This window comes from Ascaphus truei, chromosome 4 (genome assembly GCF_040206685.1).
Source record: "Ascaphus truei isolate aAscTru1 chromosome 4, aAscTru1.hap1, whole genome shotgun sequence".
NCBI classification, from domain to species: Eukaryota; Metazoa; Chordata; class Amphibia; order Anura; family Ascaphidae; genus Ascaphus; species Ascaphus truei.
Window position 1 is genome coordinate 70,144,973 of NC_134486.1, and position 22,454 is coordinate 70,167,426.

Sequence of the window (22,454 nt, forward strand, 5' to 3'; positions counted from 1 at the left end):
TGTCTCTTCTAATAATGATTTAGCAATATGACGCTTTAACATTCCGGAAGTCAAATTATGTCATTTCCGGTAGTACCGGTGATTGCCATCGATGGGAATTTAAAAAGGCACCATTTGCTTATTGTATTACACACTTACCTGATGAAAAGCCTCTTTTTTTACAATTAAATTAAAGTTGCCTTATGGGCTCAAGCTTAACTTGTGGTACCCCTGCCTAAACTGAGAACACACCGCTACTTCTACTCAGTGGTGGTGGTAATTTTATTTAACAACATTCAAGACTTATTTATTTAGGATAACAAACTAAACTCCAAAGAATAAAATTAATTTTTACAGTACATTCATGTGCAAAGATTCAATAAAAGGTACATTTGACTGATTAGTCATCAATTCACTGTTTACTCTTTACATTGTGGTGTGCACCATTGATAGGAAGTCTTTTTTAGTGGGTCTCTTTTCACACCCTACTTTGCGTTCAATCATCTCCTTGGTAGGACTCGCAGTACCATTTTTAGGTTGAGTGAGGCTCTCCGTTATCTGTGAGCTATTATTATTACAGCTCAACCCTGTAATAGCGCGATCCGCTATAACGCGGATCCGCGTATAACGCGGTTTGAGCATGGACCCCAAATTAAAAACACTGCACACTGCACACACGCACACACTACGCACACACAGCATACACTCACTGCACACAGCACACACTCACTGCACACAGCACACACAGCACACACAGCACACGCTCACTGCACACTGCACACTGCACACTGCACAGCACACACAGCACACACAGCACACACAGCACACACAGCGCACACACACAGCCCCCCCCTTCTACCTTTGGTGTCACAGCCCACCTTTGGGTGCATCGTGGGGCTGCTGGGGGGGAGGGAGGAACGGCGCGAGGCAGGGGGATCAGTGCAGGGATTGGAACGCTGTTGTGGGGGGGGGCGCCGGTGCGGCAATTGGCGCTTGACTGGGGGGGGGGGGAAATAGGTGCGTGGTTGGCTGCTGAGGGGAGTGCTGGGGAACTATAGTGGCTGCTAGGGGCCATGTAGGGCTGCCGGAGCCTCACTCCTCATCGGGCGCGCGGCGGCCATTTAAAAAAAAAAAAACAGCGCGACTCCAGTTATAGCGCGGTCGGATCAGGTTGCCCCCGAGGACCGCGCTATAACGGAGTTGAGCTGTACTATGACAAGGCCTGGAACATGTCAGCATAAAAAGACAACATTGCCCAACTCTTACATGAGACACATTAGCTACTCAATTGACAGATATGTCCAAGAGGTCCAATGAGATGCCCAGCTTGAAGAAAAGATGGGTTTGATTCAGTTTACAAATCTAGATATTAATTTGGCAAGAACTGACAAATTGTCTCACATGAAAAGGTAACATAAGTTGCTTAGTATAAACCTTTTACATTTAAAGAAGCAGTTGTGCTTGCTTGCAATTTCCCCCCCCTCCCCCACCCAGCTTACCCAAAAGCTGATCTATGCCCCCCAACCTACGGGTTTCTGAATGCCAATGGGTATACAAAATGGTGATAGGTTAAAGGTTCACTCCCGTGGCCAACAAAGTTGCAACATCATCTGGAGATGTTGCAACTTTGTATTTGTGACCCCGCTGCCATAATTGCATTTTTTTTTGTCATTTCAGGACTCTGGGTAAGGGAGCGGGGTTGGTACCCAGGAACAACAGCATCTGTAAGCAGGGGGAAGCCCGATCAAGTAAGCTTTTCATTTTCAGATAGGACCCTTCTATATTCCTATAACATGTGGTTGAGATCAACTTCGAGAAGATAACGTCAAAGTTGTCATAGGGGAGAACAGATTTGTTATAATACACATAGTATAGCTTGTTTAAAATGTTTCATACACAAATCTCCAAGCTAAATCCCATGTTTCTTCAAATGGAAATTACACACACCTTCAAGGCTAATATTTTTACATGTAGCTAAAATTTGAATGTTCTGTGTCATGATAATATCATGAGAGATTAAATATTTTAATCAATCTGGTGCTTCAGGGATTAATGTAGCAACAGTTGGCATGTAAAAATACAATATATTAGGTTTATGTCAGGTTAAGATATTTCCTGGTTCTGTGCTGAGGACTTAATTGGGGGTGAGGGGGGCAGGGATGACCCACTAGAAGTGGCATGTGTGTTGTTTTGAAGGCCATAAACGATAACCAGAGACTACTCTGTCAGCCTCAAAGCAAACTAAATGTTTATGAATGATTGCTGGTCCATCCCAGAGAGAGGTGACACAAGTTATGCCTTAGTTGGAGGACTTTATTAAAAATGAGAATATTATGTGACATAATCTACTGTACATACTAAGAGTTGTATGTCTGTAATCGTGGCAAAGGGTCGAATGCAATGAGACCACACACTGCCAAGGACAGATATCCATTTGTCACTCAAATTTAGAAGCAAGACGGAAATCTTGTTGGGTCCATCATAAATCGCCTGAATCTATTGATGTGACTCACATGAGTCTAAGTATTAGAAACACTAAGTTATGAGTGTGTTTATATATTGAGGAAAAACGTAAACATTGTTTGGTAGAAGTTTTTTTTACTATGCTGCAAAACCGTAAATCTCGCAGCTGATTTACGACAAGGGTGGGTTTATGTTGTTTCAATAGGGAAAAAAATAGTACATAAAATTTAGCAAGGTATTATGAAAATCAGATTTCAACAGAGGTGTGTTTTGGACCAAACACATGATTTCTAATATTCCTACGCCAGTGATCTCGGTGATGGAAATCCTGATATATGGTAACGTAATGTAAAGGAATTTCTGTTTTATCCTGTTATTTTCAGAAACGGTCCTGCATTTACTGTCGTTTTATGTTCTTATAATCCTTTTTCTGTAATCTAAGCACTGTATTTTTATATCAATTAAAACATTTAATAAGTGATGCTTTGGGGCTGTGAATGAACTGTTGCACACTCTGGAGAGAGTATTTACATTTTCGGACACATTTTGATATAACAGGTGTGTTAAGTGCATAGTTTTTTTTCTATAATAAACAGGTACCCGAGACCCTGGCAGATATATTAATTTACATATTTTTGCATAATTCTTGGGTGGTGGCAGTGGATAGATCAGATTGCAATTGAGTAAGGGGTTAATATTAAATCATTGAAAGTACCTTGCACAGGATTAAGGCGAGTTGGCTAGAGTAGCCATGTGTATTAACCCTGGTTGCCTATCGAAGTCACGTGCTCACTTGTGTGCTGTTCATGACAGATGGTATATGGGGACGAATTGAGGGGAGATATTGTTAATTTGGGGGACCTTTACGAAGGTGAAAAGTGGCCCAGCTTGTGAGCTGTGGATTAACCCTTGTCCCGTATGCAGGTCACGTGCTCACAAGTGTGCCTTACGTGACATTCTGTTACTACTTTTAAGCATTAATAAAATGAACTATAAAAGAAAGAACATAATAAAAACAGTTTATTTGTCCTTCATGGTCAGAATTTACTTTTCCCCAGCATCTTTTTCTCTTCTCCTTTCCCTCTTCTCACACTTCCAATCCCCCCTCCCCCTCATATATTTTGCTCTTTTCTCCTCCTGCATGTGTTTCTTTTCCTTCTTCTGAATTTCTCTCCTTTATGTTTTTCTCTCTTCCCTTTCATGTCTGAAACACTTCCCTCACCTTCCTCAGCCTCGGCCCCGCCCACTGTCCGATGCCATGCTCCCGTCCCTCTCACTGCCTATCACTCATGCTGCAGCTTCCGAACCATACTGCACACAGACAGTTTTATCTTTTGGGCATCTTAATTTCTTAAAGGCAGTGTAGCAACCATGGTCCCTTATGTTTCCTCCACAGGTTATTTTCCCTGTCCGGTATGCTGCTGTGCACTCCTTTGGTGTTTGAGGTTGTAACAGTTTATGGCCACTCACCATCTGACCTCAACGTTCTACGCTGGGACAGTGAAGCCGAAGTTCTCAAATTTAAAAATTGCTTAAAAAGGCTAGGAAGGTATGCACTCAGCCCGTGTACAAAGGCTCGGAAGGCACACACTCAGCCCGTGTATCAAGGCTGGCAAGGCATGCACTCGGCCCGTGTATCAAGGCTGGCAAGGCATACACTAAGCCCATATATCAAGGTTGGGAAGGCATGCACTCGGCCCGTGTATCAAGGCTGGGAAGGCAGGCACTCAGCCCGTGTATCAAGGCTGTCACTTAATTTTTGATTCTGCAGGCTTCTGGCAGTCTCCATCATTCTGGGGGTCAGGATCAGATATCTATGAGCAGCAACAAGAATTATAAACGAAAATCTGCCAGAGGCTGATCTTTTTTTTAAACAGAGTAGGAACCAGGGGGGTCTCCACAGCTGATCCACACTATTTTCAGCTATAGGGACCAGTGTTATAGCGCCCTCCAGGAGAAAAATGGCAACAAAAATGGTGAAAGGCATTCCACCTGAGCCAGTACTGCACTACATGTATGTATTAACCCTATGAGCCAAGGTAATAGGACTTTCCCTGTTGCAATGGTATTTTGTATCTTCTGCTTGGAGTAAGCAGTATTGGTATTTTAGTACATACAAAGACAATTACATAAAGCTAGATTATAGCAAAATAGTGTAATTATATGCACACACTGTTGAGTGTTCTCAGCAGCATTTTCCAGGGTAAGGAATACGAGAAACTTCAGGATTCTATGCGTGTGTTTATTTTTAAACAAACAGCGGTATAATCAAAATAAACAAACTAGTGAAATAAGGAAAGCTCTAGCTCTGTTTAGAGCTCTGGCTAAACAGACGTTTAACCCCAATTGCTCCAGTCTTCATAACTGAGGTCACTTGGGCATGCCTGTTGAGACACTGGTCAAAGAGGATGCCGATGTTATGAACTTGGGACACGGGCAGCGGCTGTACACCATTGATATGGGGCAGTTTGCGAACCTCCTGTCCCATACTCCGGCGTCTTGCCGAATTTATAATCATTAGTTCTGTCTTGCCAGGGTTGAGCTTCAGCCAATTCACTTACATCCATGCCCCCACGTTGTCTAAGCAAGCCATCAATGCAACAGTTGTCCCTGGGCTGCCCTGGAAAGAAACAAAGATCTGGGGGCCATCAGCACACAGGTTGCCCTTCAGACCATGCTTCCGGATTATCTCGGCCAGCTGTCGAATATGGAACAGGAGTGGTGACAGTACCAAATCTTGAGGAACCCCAAAGGGGACTGACCCCACCTGTGACACATGGGACCCCATAGCTACCTGCTGGGTCCAGCCCTGCAGGAATGAGGCAACCCATTATAGTGTGGTCCCACCTATACCAGCTATGTCGCTCAGGCAGTGTAGCAGCACCAAATGATCAATCGTGTCGAAGGCAGTTGAGAGGTCCCACATGACAAGGGCAGAAATACAGCCCATATCCATGGCCATCAATAAATCATTTGTCACACAGACCAGGGCGAACTCGTGGGATCAAACAAGCCGGCCCTGTCCAGAAAATCTTTCAGCTGGGTGTAAACTACCCTCTCCAACACTTTCCTTTCGCTTGGAAGGTTGGAGATTGGACGACCGTTGGTGAGATCAACATCTAGACCCACTTTCTTCAACAGGGGAGGAACTAGCACCTTCCCGGCTGAGAGGGTTCTTTTGATCTCCACCAACCACGCACCCACTGCATCAATGGTCTCTTTCAGGAGCAATAATAGATAGGGATTCAAGTCACAAGTAGTCCAGTTCATCGCAGCCATGATTGAGAGGAAATCCAGAATTGAGGTGATGCTGAACTCTTGCAAGACCATCTTTGCCTGTGGGATCAATCGGGGGATGAATAGCGCCACGGACATGGGCAATCTTATTTAAGAATGGATAAAATTCACCACATCGCTGCTCAGTTGGACAAACCACGATGGAGGAACAGGCTAGATAAACCAGACTGTTCACGATCCTGAAGAGGTCCACTGGACGATTTCTTGAGGAGTCGATCTTCAGGGAGACGTATGAATTCTTCACCCTGAAGACTGCACGTTTATGCCCCATTGACATATCTGGTCAACATCCTGACAGGAACTCAACCACCGATGCTCTCCTTCAGAGAACCTGTCGCAGCTCCCAGAGATCGCTAAAATACCATAGCGAGTGTGCTATGGATCTGCAAGCAGGCATTCTCCGAAGAGAGGCCACTTTGTCCATGGGTACACGGAGAGCTAAGTTGTACTTAAATGCAGACAGAGACGAAGTCTGGAGAAAATTAGGCTAAATGGGCCCCAAGGGCAGCCATAAATCTAATGGGCTCAAGCAGCCTCCTAGCCATACCCAAGTTGTCTTAGGCCGCCCACCACTCTGTTTAAGGGGTGGTGAAGCACCTCCAATCTGACCCTGGATCACCCTATAATGTGTCTATAGGGGCAGAAAAAGAAAAAAAACTTCACTACCCCAACGTATACCCCCCTGTGCAAAGATCAAATCAAGTATATGACTATGCTCATGTGTCAGGCCATGCACATATTGACTAAATCTCATGGATCCCATAGTATCCATAAGATTCACAGCCTCAGCATTGTCTGTGACATCAACCCAAAGTTTGAGGTCCCACCAGCATCACAGAGCGAGGGAAATCCAGTAATATGGGAGTGACCACATCCAACAACTGAGACACAAAGTATCTCCTGTGTCCAGGCGGCCTATACACCAATATGAAATACAAAGCTTGATTGTCATGCATGGCACAGCGAATGGTCATATGCTCAAAAGACTTTATCCCGGGCCCAGGGTGGGAGGTGCAGAGAAGGTTGGCATGAAATATCCTGGCTACTCCACCTTTCTCCTTACCTCCCCTAGGAACATGCAACACAGAGTACCCATCAGGGACTACAGTAGGTCAAGCCAAAAGGAATGTCAAGCCCAGCATAATATCCAGAGCGGGCCCCTCTAGTTTGCTCACAGATGTTATCTAGTCTCCGGTACCTAGCTAGAGGGGGATTGTTTTCAGGACTCCATGCCTCAGTTTCCAACAACTTCCGCCTGGGGTACCAACACGGACAGTGGACAGTCTCAATCCTCTGATTGAGGACGGAAAGGAGATATCCCTCCCACTCAGCCCAAACGCCTGCTTCCCGACAGTGCACCTTTCCTCCCAGCCTACCTCACCAACCCAATACTTGGAGCTGAAGGGAGGGAGGCACGTAGGCAGGTCAGCCCCCGAATACACACGACCTGGGGCAACAAGAGACACAGTTCTCAAACAGACACAATGGATAAGAAGGAGATTAATAATCACTAGAAACACAAAGCAGGCAATACAACTGGCCTTAGGTTTTGCGGGGCCCAAGGCAGCATACCTGTAAAAAAAAAAAAACAAGGAGGGACTTACCTAGACAAGCAGGCCTCCTCCAGCAGCGTTATGAGATGTCATGTTGCCATGGCAACACCACGTCATATGACACCGTGACGTTGTGTTGCCATCACTGGAGGAGGCGGCCCACTGTGGAGAAGGTAAGAGGACACGTGCATGTGCACACACACCACCCAAACACCCCCACACCTACCTCTCTGTCGGTTCGGAGGCCTTGCGCTGCCTCCTGTCAGCGCCGGGATCTAACTTACGACCGCTGGGGGGAGCTGGCGGAGGGGCCCCACGCTCCCTTCTCCAGCTCCTCCCTCCGGTCGGGTGAAAGTCAGATCCCAGTGTTGACAGGAGTTAGAGGACAGGGGACTTGTCTTGCCCTAAGGCAGGCCCTCCCTGGATACATATATTAGACAATAGCTGGGTACCCTAGCCTTCCCTCCCCCCCTAAAAAAAACCTGTCTTAGAGCTGCATTAGAGTGGACAAGTGGCAGACAACATCAGATAACGTCACACTAAAACCCCAACCCCTAACATACCAGATTAAACAAAAGATAATTCAGGACGGAGGTTGATTTTTGATCAGAAGGGTTCTCAGGTGATTCAAATAAGACCATTAGGTTCGTATCTTCAGCGGAGAGAAGTCCCAAGTACCTTCCCTCCACTTTTCCCTGGAAACTGGCAAACACACACACCTTAAATATAGGTGTGAGTGTTGGTGTGTGTGAATATAATACATACATCTACACACATAGGCAACTGAATAAATATCAATATGAAGCAAGCAACCCAAAAGGACCTACATACTCCCATTTTGACAGTTTTTAATATTATGGGCCCAAAAATAAATGCTTTTAAGAATACGTATGTGGCTTTTCAAGCCTTACAGGTTTCAATGTGACACTGCATTCCAGTGTCTTATGTGCGCATTCTGTATAATGTGTTTTGGCCTGAAGACAAATTGCAAAAAAGAAACAACAAAAAACAGATTGTATTAAAAAAATATATATATTTAAAACAAAGTGTACACATTTCAAAATCGCAAATACTACAGTACCTGGTTCTTGAGTGACATCCACTTTTCCAACATTAACATCAAGTGCATGACTTTTTTTTCCAAAACTCTCCCACTCCGACTGTATTTGCTGACATGCTGGACACCATGGTGCATAACTGTGCAATACACAAAATGGAATTCTGGTTTAATTACCACCATAAAACGCTCACATACAATATTCACAGGTTGATGCAGATAGGAGGGGGGGGGAGGGGAAATGTACAGTATAAAGAACCTTCAGCTAAGAGTTGCCATGATACATAGATCAGGTATAGATTGAGTGGATATGACTGCTCACCTATGTATTAGTGTCCTAAGATATAGGAGGTAGGTGCAAGAGAGGTAAACATTATAGTATTTTCAGAGAGAACCCAAAGTAACGGGTTCAAAGCACCCCACTAATTGCACTCAACCATAAATCACAGTCTAAGTTCTCCTGTGGTTCACCAGCCAGATCCAAATCAGGGAAAGTACACTACCGACACACTTTATTGAAGTGTGGTCGGTACCGCAAGCCGGGAAATCTCCCGGCTTGCTAGTGGCCGCCCCTCGGCGTGCCGCGCGTCATAGACGCGCGGTCACGCGTCATCGGGAGCGTGCGCCCCCTGCACGCGTGTCCAGGGGCTCCCCGAGGGAGCCCTGGTGTCCCGCAATCGCGGGACAGCGGCAGGGGGTTCCGGGGGACCCGGCGGACCCGACAGCGGTAGGGAGAGCGCCCCGATCGGAGGGCGCTCTTCCGCTGCTTCGGCGCGCGCCCGTCACACTCGGGCGCGCGCCAGGCTACTGCTGCGGCACAGAACGGGCAAATGCTCGAATAAACTGTGCCGCAGCAGTAAGAGCGACCAAAAAAAAAAAAAAGTTTTATTACATAATTACACACAAGATTGTTAAAAAAGTTAAAATTCCCCACGGAGGAGGTAGGGAGAAAAGGGAGTAAGGGCTACCGGATAGCTATAATCCAATTTGTAGCCAAATAACTCTCTTCTCTCCTGCGATCCTTAGGTCATGCATTACCACTATCACTTGACAGTGGGAGTATATATTACACTCTAGATGCAGATCAACTTTGAAAACTTGTATTAACTCTGTATACACAACAACTAGGTACCTGGTGTATCCAAGTCAAAGCTTACTTTATCCTATAATTTCCACTGTGGGAATGGGTATGTATCCCTGGGTACATCAAGTATCCATGCTGGACAAACACTCATATTGAAACCAAGAAACAGCTAATGGTGTAATACTGTCACTTGTAACCTAGTTGCTAATCTGAGATTAGTATACCAGCATCTCAAGTACAGAAAATACAAAGCCTATACTGTATCACCAGATAGGGTAAAAATCCCCTCGCTGAAATTCTAGACTGTCAGTGTAGTCTTGCCACATAGTATCACTCTTAGTGTAGCCGTTAGTTTCAGAATTTCAGCCACACTGTATCCTCTGTATCAAATATACATATACACAAGCGCAGCCCGTTGCTCATAAAGGGTAAGCGTCCTGCTATAGTTATTGTGTATGTAGAGGGTTACAGCGGACCCGGTTGTTAAAGGTGTGTGATACAAACCGTGTAGTTGTGATCCGCATCGACCGCATGGACCGCCGCTCCTGCGTGACGTCACCGCCGCGACGTCCTACTCAGTCCAACATATGTTTCGCGTGATTCACACGCTTCTTCAGAGGGATGAAGCGTGTGAATCACGCGAAACATATGTTGGGCTGAGTAGGACGTCGCGGCGGTGACGTCACAAAGGAGCGGCGGTCCATGCGGATCACAACTACACGGCTTGTATCACACACCTTTAACAACCGGGTCCGCTGTAACCCTCTCCATACACAACTATAGCAGGACGCTTACCCTTTATGAGCAACGGGCTGCGCTTGTGTATATGTATATTTGATACAGAGGATACAGTGTGGCTGAAATTTTGAAACCAACGGCTACACTAAGAGTGATACTATGTGGCAAGACTACACTGACAGTCTAGAATTTCAGCGAGGGGATTTGTACCCTATCTGGTGATATAGGCTTTGTATTTTCTGTACTTGAGATGCTGGTATACTAATCTCAGATTAGTAACTAAGTTACAAGTGACAGTATTACACCATTAGCTGTTTCTTGGTTTCAATATGAGTGTTTGTCCAGCATGGATACTTGATGTACCCAGGGATACATACCCATTCCCACAGTGGAAATTATAGGGTTAAGTAAGCTTTGACATGGATACACCAGGTACCTAGTTGTTGTGTATACAGAGTTAATACAAGTTTTCAAGGTTGATCTGCATCTAGAGTGTAATATATACTCCCACTGTCAAGTGATAGTGGTAATGACATGACCTAAGGATCGCAGGAGAGAAGAGAATTATTTGGCTACAAATTCTATTATAGCTGTCCGGTAGCCCTCACTCCCTTTTCTCCCTACCTCCTCCGTGGGGAATTTTAACTTTTTTAACAATCTAATGTGTAATTATGTAATAAAATAAAATGTTTTTGGTCGCTCTTACTTTCCCCGATTTAGATCTGGCTGGTGAACCACAGGAGAACTTAGACTGTGATTTATGGTTATGAGTGCAATTAGTGGGGTGCTTTGAACCCGTTTCTTTGGGTTCTCTCTGTAAAATGATACATAGATCCCAAAGTTTTAAAATAGCATGCATCACTTTTATCCAATTACTGTATCATGGTGGCTCAGCCTTAGAATGAGTTTTAGTGTTCAAGATTTTATGAAATCTTTTAGGTATTCTCGTTTATTTGTGGAACGCCAAAATATTCCGCAGGGTGGTACAATGGGGTACAGAGTTATGTACATTACAAACACATGAACAGTTATATACAGGTGAGGACAAACAAGCACAGATACAAATAGGTAACGAGGGCCCTGCTTGTGAGAGCTTACAATCTGGAGGGAAATATATATTATTTTTTCCTAACATACACTGGCGACACATTTTATTCGAGCTCGGCTAGTCCCACGAATTCGGGTATACCCGGGTGTATTGAGGTTTGTGACTGTTTTCTGCCCGAGTGCATTGAGTTATTTTCCGGCAGGGATTGAAGCATTTTATTCCCGCTGGCTGCAATACTGCACAGTATATATATATATATACTGCATTACAATTTATGAATTTATGCCATCTGGTAGACACGCGAAGCATTGCAGCCTATTAAATCCTAATCATTATCATTTAACAGATCAGCCGCCCATCAGCCAGGCATGAACCCAGGCTGGGAAGGCAAACGCAACGGGGCTTGTCAGAGGTGAGGAGTGGCGCATTCCAGGTATCTGCCAGGTACATACCGGGTATTTGCTCGAATAAAGTGTGTCGGTGCAGTATCTGCCCACTGCCAATATTTTTTTACTAGTTCGTCAATACACGTTGTGTTTTAATACAAGTTATAGCTGATCCCACATTCCCAATTTATTTACAAAACAAATAAAACCCTAAAATGCTTTTAGCTTGTTCATTTCATCTCACTTAGAATATACTTAGAATATACAATTTAAAACAATTTCGTATCGTTTGAAAATCCATGCTACATCAAGATAAAAGGTTTTATGACAAATTGGCACAAGTGTGTTTCACATGTAAATTAAGTTGTAGCCGATTGCAACAAACGGAAAGCGATGAGTCACAGGCTGCATTACAAACATATTCCAAGCAGCAATAAGATCACATTTGTTCTTTACTGTGTGAGTGATCCTAGTTGTATCACAGCACATTGGACAAGACAACTTTGTACAGTACGCCATGACCTCTACAGAAGACAATCTTATACAGTACGATGTGTCCTCTGCATAAGACAACCTTATACAGTACAATGCAACCTCCCTTATACCGTAAGATGTGACCTCTGCAGAAGACAACCTTATACGATTTAGATGTTGGTCCATAAAAACCATCACAGTAAATGCTATTTATAGTGCTTGCTGATCAAATTACAAATTATTCCGGCCTCAAATGACATCAATAGCTTGTTAACCACTTAATACAACACTTTCAGACAAACCCCTGCTGGTCAAGTAAATATTTTGTCATTAATCTATTAAAGCAAGCTTCAATAATCTGCAAAAATCAGTGAGAGTTTATGTTACGATGGGGAGGATTTGGCCCGGGATTAAAGGGGTTACACCCCAATTGGCCACCCTCTAACCCGACCAGGGAGACAAGGGGTTAACTGGGCTGAGGCCCAGAAATGTGATTTAACCCTTGTCATAACCGGAAAATGTATATTCCACTGTTCCCCTGTTTTATTGTTATATCAGTGTCTGCATCACACACACACACTAGGATCCATCCGGGAGCACAAGGGTTAATAGTTGTCTAGTGATTATAGCCCTTTGTGTAATTTTCCCGTCTTTTCAGGCACCATTTTGCAAGCTCCCATAGGCCACCATTGAGCTCCATGTGTTTCAATGGTGAATCTTGCTGTTTGGCTCCTGTTTCCTGAGAAGACCAGCAGATGACGTCCGAGAGGAGGAGCAGCGGTTTCCCATTGTAAGTCAATGGGCTCATTGACTTCAATGGAAATCCTCGAAGGAGCTTTCCAGGAACAAGTTGGCTGCCGTCCAAACCGCTGAACCGCAAAGCGGATACATTTTCAATAGGAGAGCTTTGATCACTGATTAGCCAAGTTCAACGACAAGTGGTGTGGGAATAAACAGTTCTAGAGCACCTAGAAATAAAATTCTTTCTGCCCCTAGTTCCTAGACCTCCCCCCACTCGATCACAACCGGGTCCCCGTATCCTGGACCCCCGATAAGGGTCGAACCAAGAAGAGCGAGTCGCGCCATAGGTTCCAATGGCGGCGGCATAAACAGCTCAAGAAAACGGCTAAGTTTGAAAAGCTGAAATTTGTTAATCCATAGCTCCGGTTCCAGAGGGCCCAGAGGATCGGGGTTTGGGGTATCTGTAGCCACTGCTCCAGCATCGCTGCAGACCCATCCTTGACCCTCTGGGACCAACCCGGCAGAGTATGGAAACCCTTGAAAGTTCGGGACTTTTCCCATAGACTCCAATGGCGGCCAAACCCCATTGACCGGCTACGGCGGAAAACCCCCAATGACTTCAACGGCAGCGTCGCCCCATTGAAAGTCTATGGCGGGGATTCCCATAGCCGCCAACGGCAGCGGTTTGCCATTGAAAGTCTATGGCGGCGGAACCCGTTGTTTTCAATGGGGATTTAGTGAAAACCCGTGATTTAATTTACAGCGGAGATTTTTGTATTAAAATGTGAAACGGTTTTAAGTGTATTTGTGTATCTCCGGTTCCGAAGGTCGTAGCAAGTCGCAAATTGGACCATAGGGTGTCCCAGTTCCGGCATTGAGAACTGGGAAGTTTGGACCTGCTGGACCTAACGGAACCGGATATTTTAATATGTTTATGTTTTATCTTTCATACTGTGTTTCAATGTATGGGTAAAACCCAGAGGAAATTCCTTTGCATACCAGGGTAGCATATGGCCAGAAAGGCGACCCAATGTCTAGGACTTAAGTATGTTTCAAAGGATTTTGTCACCTCCACTGTTTGCATGAGGGCGGAGATTACTCAAACCAGAGCAGTCTTCAAGTGTTCCATTTCACACCTCACAACAAAGCATATCCTGCCAGGAATCCAATCTGGTAGACTAGCTGGCATTCCTGATGCAGAGGAGGTGTTACAGAAATGAGACCCCAGAGCTCTACTGCGCATGTACCAGCTAGCAGGGGGGCATGTATCAAATTGTGTTCCCACGTTAATGAGTGGCTAGAGTTAATTGAAAACCAATCCACTGTACTCAAGGTTAAGGATAGGGCCACAAAAGGTATATAATCTGTGGTCAACCCTTTATCCTTGGTCTGTTCTATACCATCTTGATTGCTGAGAGAAACGCTATGCAATGTCTTCATGCCAGAGGTCTTTCATGTCTTTGGTGTCTTGATGACTATGCAGAGTGCTGTATGAACTGCCAGTCCAGATATGACGGCTTCATCATTTCCATTTTAAGTAAGTGTCTATATTTTGCCTGTTATTTGTATATCTGATGTGTTCACCTTTATCAAGGAATAAATTATATTTTATCATATCTAAGTCTCGTCCCAGTTCAGACCCAGTTATAAATATATATTATCTTTTATATATATTTTTGGTGTAAATTACAGCCTGCCATAAAGTCACTGTGACAGCTTGTGTGCATCACAATGGCACAGACAGATATATACTGGTTTTGCCCGATTATAAGATGTTTTTTTTGGGGGGGAGGGTTAAATAAAGTTCCGTTGAAATCTACATACTCTCCTTATAAAAATCGGGCCACAACAGACACAGACACAAAACACACACAAAACAGAGAGACACACACAAAACAGAGACCCACAAACGCAGGTAGAGAGACACAGACGCAGAGAGAGAGAGAGAGAGAGAGAGAGACACAGACGCAGAGAGAGACAGACGCAGAGAGAGAGACAGACGCAGAGAGAGAGAGAGACACAGAGAGAGAGACACACAGAGACGCAGAGAGAGACACAGAGACGCAGAGAGAGAGAGACACACAGAGAGACACAGGGAGAGACACAGAGACACAGACAGAGAGACAGACGCAGAGAGAGAGACGCAGAGATGCAGAGAGAGAGAGAGAGAGAGAGAGAGAGAGAGAGAGAGAGAGAGAGAGAGAGAGAGAGAGAGAGAGAGAGAGAGAGAGAGAGAGAGAGAGAGAGAGAGAGAGAGACAGAGAGAGACAGAGAGAGACAGAGAGAGACAGAGAGAGACAGAGAGAGAGACAGAGAGAGAGACAGAGAGAGACAGAGACAGAGAGTGTGAGAGAGAGAGAGACAGACAGACAGTGTGTGAGGGAGACACACACACACAGACAGTGTGTGAGGGAGACACAGTGTGTGTTTTCTTTCCAGCTGCTTCTAAAATTAGGGCAATGTCATGGAACAAGAACTGCATTTCTGATTCACCCCCCTCTCTCCTTTGCAGCTTCTGCCTGTCAGTTCTTATTTTCAGCTGCATGGAGTTTGCACACACATACTGTGCCTGTGTGATATGCAACAATGTTGTATTTCTTGCCTCTGGGCATGTAATCAGTGAACTGCTACTGCAGCCTCTGAGATCCTCCAAGTTAATGGGCTTTCCCATTTTCCCCCTGTCCTTGCTGACAGTTAGTGCGGTCTCACTTCACTTTTAGTGTGACCCTTGACCCTCACTTCCTTTCCACCATCACCTCTGGATGAGTGAGTACCCTGCTGTAACGGTAGGATTACCCTTTTCACCTGACCTTAACTACAAGGCACCCACAGAGAGACACTATTTAAACATCAACATCTCTACACAAGTGCCTGTCTCTTACCCTGCTTTCCCTCAATAAAGTGAAGAAAAGATACAGGACTTGTTGTGCTTTGAAAAGAGGGCCGAGTTGAAGCTATCTGGGCTAAATCATCTTACATATGACCCTGGCCTCCAGAATAGGCAAATATGGTACAGTATTAACTCATTCACTAAACTTTAGAATGCAAATTACATTGAAGGGAATAATTGAGCCTATAAAATGCTATATCCATTGCTGCTTTTATTATTGAAATGGGCCAATGAACCATGTGTTTACCAAGTGACCGCATATACACTTTTACATTGCCTGACGCCCTATACTTTAAAAGCGGTGACAAAATAGAAACAACAAACTAAGATTTCTACTGTATTTCTACACTTTGAAGGCGCACATGCATAACATAATTTAAGATTTCCTAAGGCTGCCACATCTCTCCAAGCTGTCCTCTGGATTATAAATGAGTTTTAAGATAAAACAATTTGAGCTCCTTTAAAAAATAAAAAATAAATAAACAATGTACTTTCATAGCCACTGTGCAGTTGAATCTTAAATCATACTTGAAGTTGCCTCAAGGAAGATATTTATTAGAAGAACAAAGCATTAAAATGTATAATAAGGTTATTGTTCTCCTTCTCCACATTTGTATGCATTTAACCCCTCCAGTTCAACTGATGCCCATACTGTATTACAATGCATTCATCATCATGGGGCTTCAAGAACTAAAAAGGTGAACTACAACACTTTTTTTTTGACAGTGCTACTCAAACACATAATTAATATTTTCTTTTGTCACCTTTTGTAAATTGACTTCTAAGAGCTGAATGATTTGAAATCACTGTCAATCATTTGACTTCTAAGGCACTTACACACAGCAGGGGTTAACACACAGCAGGGGTTAGTCTACTTAGGCCAACTCCAAAGTGCTTGCTCTTCCTCCTCGAAAAATGAACATCGCTCACTGAACATTAATAATTATGCAGCAGTGCATTTCTATGTTTCTTGAACACCTCCCACTAGATACCCGAGGATGCTGGGGACACATTAGTTTGTATTAAGCCATTTTTATCTGAAGGTTTCTCACAATCTTATTTTTTTGCATATTTAGTTTCTATAATTGAAATGCAATGCGACCATTACATTAGAGGACAGTTTTTTTGTTGGCTCCTGGGTCCTGGAATTTGACCACCTCTCTATTCTGAAATTTCCATATAACTAGTGTGCATTAGAAACATGATGTAATGGAAGAGGTCTATTGACCTTTTCTGGCTCTGGTTTTTGTTTGGGATTATAGTAGTTTGCGATTGTACAGTTAGGATTAAAAGAATAGCAAACAATTCTTAAATATTAATCCAACTGAAGCCCTAGATGAAAATCTTCTGGTAGTTTCAGAATTCATCCAGCACATCATTGGATTTCTCTGCGGATATTCTGCCACAGTTTTTTCCATCAAATTCAGTAACGTTGTGGATACGGTTTTCTCATAAAGCACTTTATATAGAATTTTACATGGCTTTTATTAATAAGATTTGGTTTTCATACAGTACTTGTTTTTTTTTAAATGTTACAACATTTAACAGATTAACCCTTGTTTGGACTCAATATATTCATCTGTCTTTTGAAAGACAGCAAGGCTCAAATGTATTGAACTGTGCCAAATCCACAACACACTTTGAGGCAGATACAGGTTAGTGCATCCACTCCGGCGTTAACGCCTATTGACTTGAATGTGTGTTAACGCCAGATGTTGTACACTAACCGATACCCAGGGCTGGTGAATCTGCGCCTTTTAAAGCCATTTACTTGAATGTGCCTTTCAGTACATTGGAAGAAAACACAAAGCTACCTAAAAGCAGAAAAATAGAACACTTGTATAGGGTGCTAAAATTCACAGGGCTAGACCCCACAATAGTGTGAAAGATAAAATATATATGTAGGGAATCAGCACAGCAAAACTAGTTACGCCCAACACCATAGGCCTACAGACCAACACGATGCCAAAAATGATGTTGGTTATTTACAGTAATCTGCACCGATCTGATGACTAAACTACATCCTTTTGGCATCTTAGTTCTGTATGGTGTGCTAATCCTCTATATATTTTTTCTTTTGGGTAAATTGCCTATCAGATGGGCACAGCTAAAGTGCCACAGTTTTGTATATTGATGAAAATCACTGGAATTTTAAAATAAGCGCCGCCGATATATTCCAAAAATGTTTAAATTATCAAATTCTAAAAAAAAAAAAAAAAATACTTGCAAAGCAAATTGCGACACATTTGCCCATCTTTAAATGCCAATGAACCAAACATGCATGGTAACATCACAGAAACAAGCACGAAGATCATATATATTTAAAGCAGCAAAGCCCCCACTTCCAATGCTACTTTTTTTTTTCTACTTAACCTGATTTGATCCAGGGGGTTCCCCAGAGCCAAACTCCTTCACCCAGACATGGATTTCCTTTTTAAACTACTGGACAAGTATTTTTGTCTGCCGGGGTCAGACTCGCTCCAGCACCTTTACTCCCATTCATAAAGTTTAGCACCGTTTTCGTGGATTAGGGTCAAAGTGGATCAAATAAAAACACTTTTCGTTTTTTACATCTCGCAGATTTTTTATATCACAGATTACGGTTACAGATCTGTTACGTATGTACACACAGCAACTGAAATCTGGATTTTTGGAGCCATGTGTAAAGTAGAATATACAGAGTTAAAAAAAGAATTGGTAAATTTCTCTCAATATGTCTCCATTGATTATTTTACTCTTAGCTATATAAATGATTCACGCTCCTTAAAAATTGTGCTCTTTTGACGATGCTTCTATTGAAATGACGATCTAGAAATATTTAATTCGCATTCCATCTGCTTTTACAAACTTGAATGAGTCAATCACTGAAGTTGGGCAGGAATTTTTTTCTTCTTTTAAAAACTAGGTCCTTTATTAAAGCACCCCTCTCCGATTGTAAGGCTAGGTTCCCAGTGGCCGCTGCGGTGCATGCGCCAGACACCACAGCACAGCCCTCTATGGGGCAGGCCCAAGAGGCTGTGTGTGTGAGCACGCAAAGCGCTGTGACGCGTACGCTGGCAGGTAAGACAAGAATTTTGTCTTCCCGTGCCGCGGTCACATGCTCAACAGGCAGTCAATGGAAGGGCAGATATGCCCCGCAATGGCCGCACCCCTCCATCATGACCCTGTCCTCATCCCATCACTCCCTTACAGACCAACGCTGTAGTCTGTGCACGTACCGCCAAGCACGTGCAGTAGTGAGGACTGGGGCTGTAGCCATAATGCAGCAGTTCACACCACTATGACTGTCAGACATAGACATTTGCCCGTTTGCCAGCCTGCTGCATCATCACCACTTAGGCTACGGTACAGTGTCGGCGCTGCAGGCCTGCTTGGCTGGCGGCGCATGCAGCGGTGATCCCCGGTCGGTGTAGAGCTGCAGGGGGAAAGATGGGGTGAGGGGGGGGTGTGATGGGGGCGCAGCCTTGAAGTCACCCGGCAAATTCGCCCTCATTGGCTGAACCACCGGGGGGCGTGGCCAGCACTCCATTGCCAGTTCTGAAGACAGTTCTACTGTCTTCAGAAAAATCTGGCCAAGGCAGCAAGCGGGCCCGGCCCCATTGAGTGGCAGTTCTTGTCCCTGCAGCGCACGCTGCAGCACGCACCGGGGACCTAGCCTTAGCCACAAAAACGGTCGCCCTGCTTGGCTTGTGATCTCTCCCGAACACATTTTCCATCTTCCTAGTGTACATAGCACTCTAGAACAGATAAGTGATATACAAATAATGTTAAGAATGGTTATTGTATATTACACAGACTGGTTTATATAAATTAAGGATTTGGGAGATATAATAAATAGAAATGCATCAGTGGTTTCTTGGTCTATTTAATGGAAAATTAATTCCACTAAAAACCCATTAAGTGAACATCCTGAGCACATTTTCTATCTTGAATCACACATACTGTAATAGCATAAAACATTTTGCACATGGCTTCTGGGCAGATGTTTTTCCTACAGCCATAGAAATTACCTCTTTACAATATGACATCACTTCATTATGTTGATATAATGAAGGCACTACCATTCACTGGGAGTTTGGCCATCTTCTTTGAGACCTCCAGTGTTTTTTTTACATAGGGAGCGTAAATTGCACTGTTTTGACAAAATTACAAACGAAAGAGAATCCACCCACTCAGAGTGGCAGTCAGGGTGCATTAAGGTAAAGTGCAAAACACACACAGGGGTGCTTGTGAAACACTCATGAGCGCCGGTGAACAACCCTTTACTCAGCTCGCAGACGCTGTGAAGTGGTGGAGATGTACTCGGGCTGACATCACCACGTATCCCGACGTACATTTCCCAACGGCGCTTTGTCAAGAGAAATATTGCCCTTCTGAAATGGCAAGTATTTATACCTTGGAGATTGGGGGATGGAAGCCGGTTGTTAACCCTTGGGGGTGTGGCTACACGGTCTTAGAAGATACTCTATAAATATTAACATTTTCATTCAAATGACCCTAAGGCTGAGCTCAGACAGGATGCGATGCAACTTGCGTGTGCACGTTCGCCCTCTTTCGCTTTGGTGTGTGGGAGTTTTTAAACTGAAAACGACACCCGCCGGCGAAGTACAGCATTGTCGCCGCTGCACTTGAAGGAGACAACTGAAGTTGTAATTTCAAGCGGCAGCCGCGTCACGTGTACTTCGCCAGCCAATCACAAACTCTTAGTTTTGTTTTTTTAAAGTCCTGCCTCCAATCACATAATTCTGTCTGCTGGGGATGATCACACATCGCCCAGCAGAGAGGCGCGGTAGTGTAACAGCCGGTCTGAGCTCAGCCTTAGAATCATGAGCACTGGATATAAAACTGCGTGGCTTATCATTTGCAGATATCAATCAATTACTTTTCTCTCCAAAAATGACGAAAGAAAATGTTTTAATATCAATATGATGAGCAAAAACTATTCATTTTAGCTTCACACTCATCTTTGTATAGAACAATACTAGTATAATGCCTTCATTCATTTCAGTTCCATGGTTATATTTTCAATGGTCCCTTCAGTTGGAATAATAAATCTATTTCTACTTTCTGGGGCCTCAAACTTGACATAGCTTAGGGCAGCGATTCCCAACCTATTTTGTTTGAAGAAACCCTTGAAGTATTTCTAAACATCTTGGGGAACCCCTATCTGGCTGACACATATTAGGTTCCACCGGGGTAAATCACAAAATGTCACACCTCAAGAGCCCCCTCTATTTCCCACCCTCTACCCATGTATTTAAGACCCCCGCCATCCCAATACTTATATCTCCCCCAGCACCCCTCATCATCATCCTCATATGCCCCCCCCCCAATCACAGATCACCCTCCCAAGCCAAGCCACTACCACGGATCATCCTCTTCCCGACCCCCCCCCCCCGTAGCTAACAAGCCAAGCTGCCACAGATCTCCCCCCCCATAGCTTACAAGCCAATCAGCAGCAGCTGCCACCACAGATCTCCCTCTCTCCCCCATAGCTCACAAGCCATGATATCCCTCTCCCATCCCTTATGCTTACCTCACACGGCGGCAGGCAGAAGCGGCAGGCAGTAGACTTGAGGCGGCGATGACTGCACGCGCTCTATAGCAGCAGGCACCGGAAGGGCCAGACTGCTAGAGCGCACTCCTAGGTAGGAGGAGGGAGGGGGGAGAGCCAGGGAAGCCGTTGCAGGCCGCAGTGAGAGCAGGCGGCTAGGCAGAACCCCTGGGAGTGTTCCGTGGAACCCTGGTCAGAAATCAGTGGCTTAGTGCCTCAGAATGTCAAAGTCCGGCCCTGGTCAGAGAGTGTATATGTGACACACAGACACTCCTACCCCTCCCCCCCACCTACCACTGTCCAGCAGCTCCCATTGGTTACACTGGCACTAGAAGGAGAGCAGAAAGTGTGGCTAGAGTCCTGGAGTGCTTCCCCATGCTCCCATTAAAGTTTAGGTGACAATAGCTTATCCTAGTAAAATGGGAGCACTAGGAAAATAATTGGTTTCAAGTGCTGTGCAAATCATGCCACAGCTGTTTCGACCATGTACTTTTCAAGGCAGTTAGGATGTCTTACATTGTTGCACGTATTTGCCTCAGATCACAGAAGCATACCCCTTATATACCAACAAGTTGCTTATATTTTCACTGCCACAATGTCTAGTGCCACAAAGTGATTAGTGATTCATGGTATATCGCAAGGGATTCATTTGTACGCAGAAATTTGGGAGCGATTTTAAATTTTCCTTTTTGTTTAGTGACACTGGGCCATATTTAATAAGCAGTGCTACTTCAGTGATTGGGCTTGAAATCGGTCTTATGGAATAGCACCGCTTTGTAATGTGGCCCATCATGTTTGGACTAGGACCTGCCAGTTTATTGCAGGTAAAATGTGCTTTCTCCGCTGGATTTAAAACAAGAAAAAGAAGTCCTCTCAAAAACGATGAAATAGGTCACGCGTCGAAAAAAAAAAAATCTAAGGATGGTTAAATGTGTAAAAGGTGCCGTGCCCATCTCTCTTTTTTTGCCCCCTTTTTTATATGAATAATAAGCAGCGGATTCCTGGAGATGAAACACACCTATTTCAGCTCCTGTGGCCCCCAAGAAACTTATTTTGGTACCGTCCCCTCGAGGGGAAACAAAATTGTGGTTTAAAATCTCGTGTGTACAGTATGTAATCACCACGCTGGCCAATAGGAAGACGCAGCCTCGCCAATCGTGACTTTCTATTGATCCGGGGCATTTAAATAC

At 44.2% G+C, this 22,454-nt stretch overlaps 1 protein-coding gene across 1 annotated transcript in view; it reads right to left on the minus strand.

Annotated features, from left to right (window-relative positions):
* TMX4 (thioredoxin related transmembrane protein 4) overlaps positions 1-8,518 on the minus strand; it is a gene marked incomplete at its 5' end in the record, with an annotated part of 53,955 nt that extends 45,437 nt beyond the window's left edge. The window contains one exon of the mRNA XM_075594931.1: positions 8,374-8,518. Coding sequence (XP_075451046.1) covers positions 8,374-8,518 — 145 coding nt within the window. The remainder of the gene's footprint in view (positions 1-8,373) is intronic.
* Positions 8,519-22,454: the final 13,936 nt, after the last annotated feature.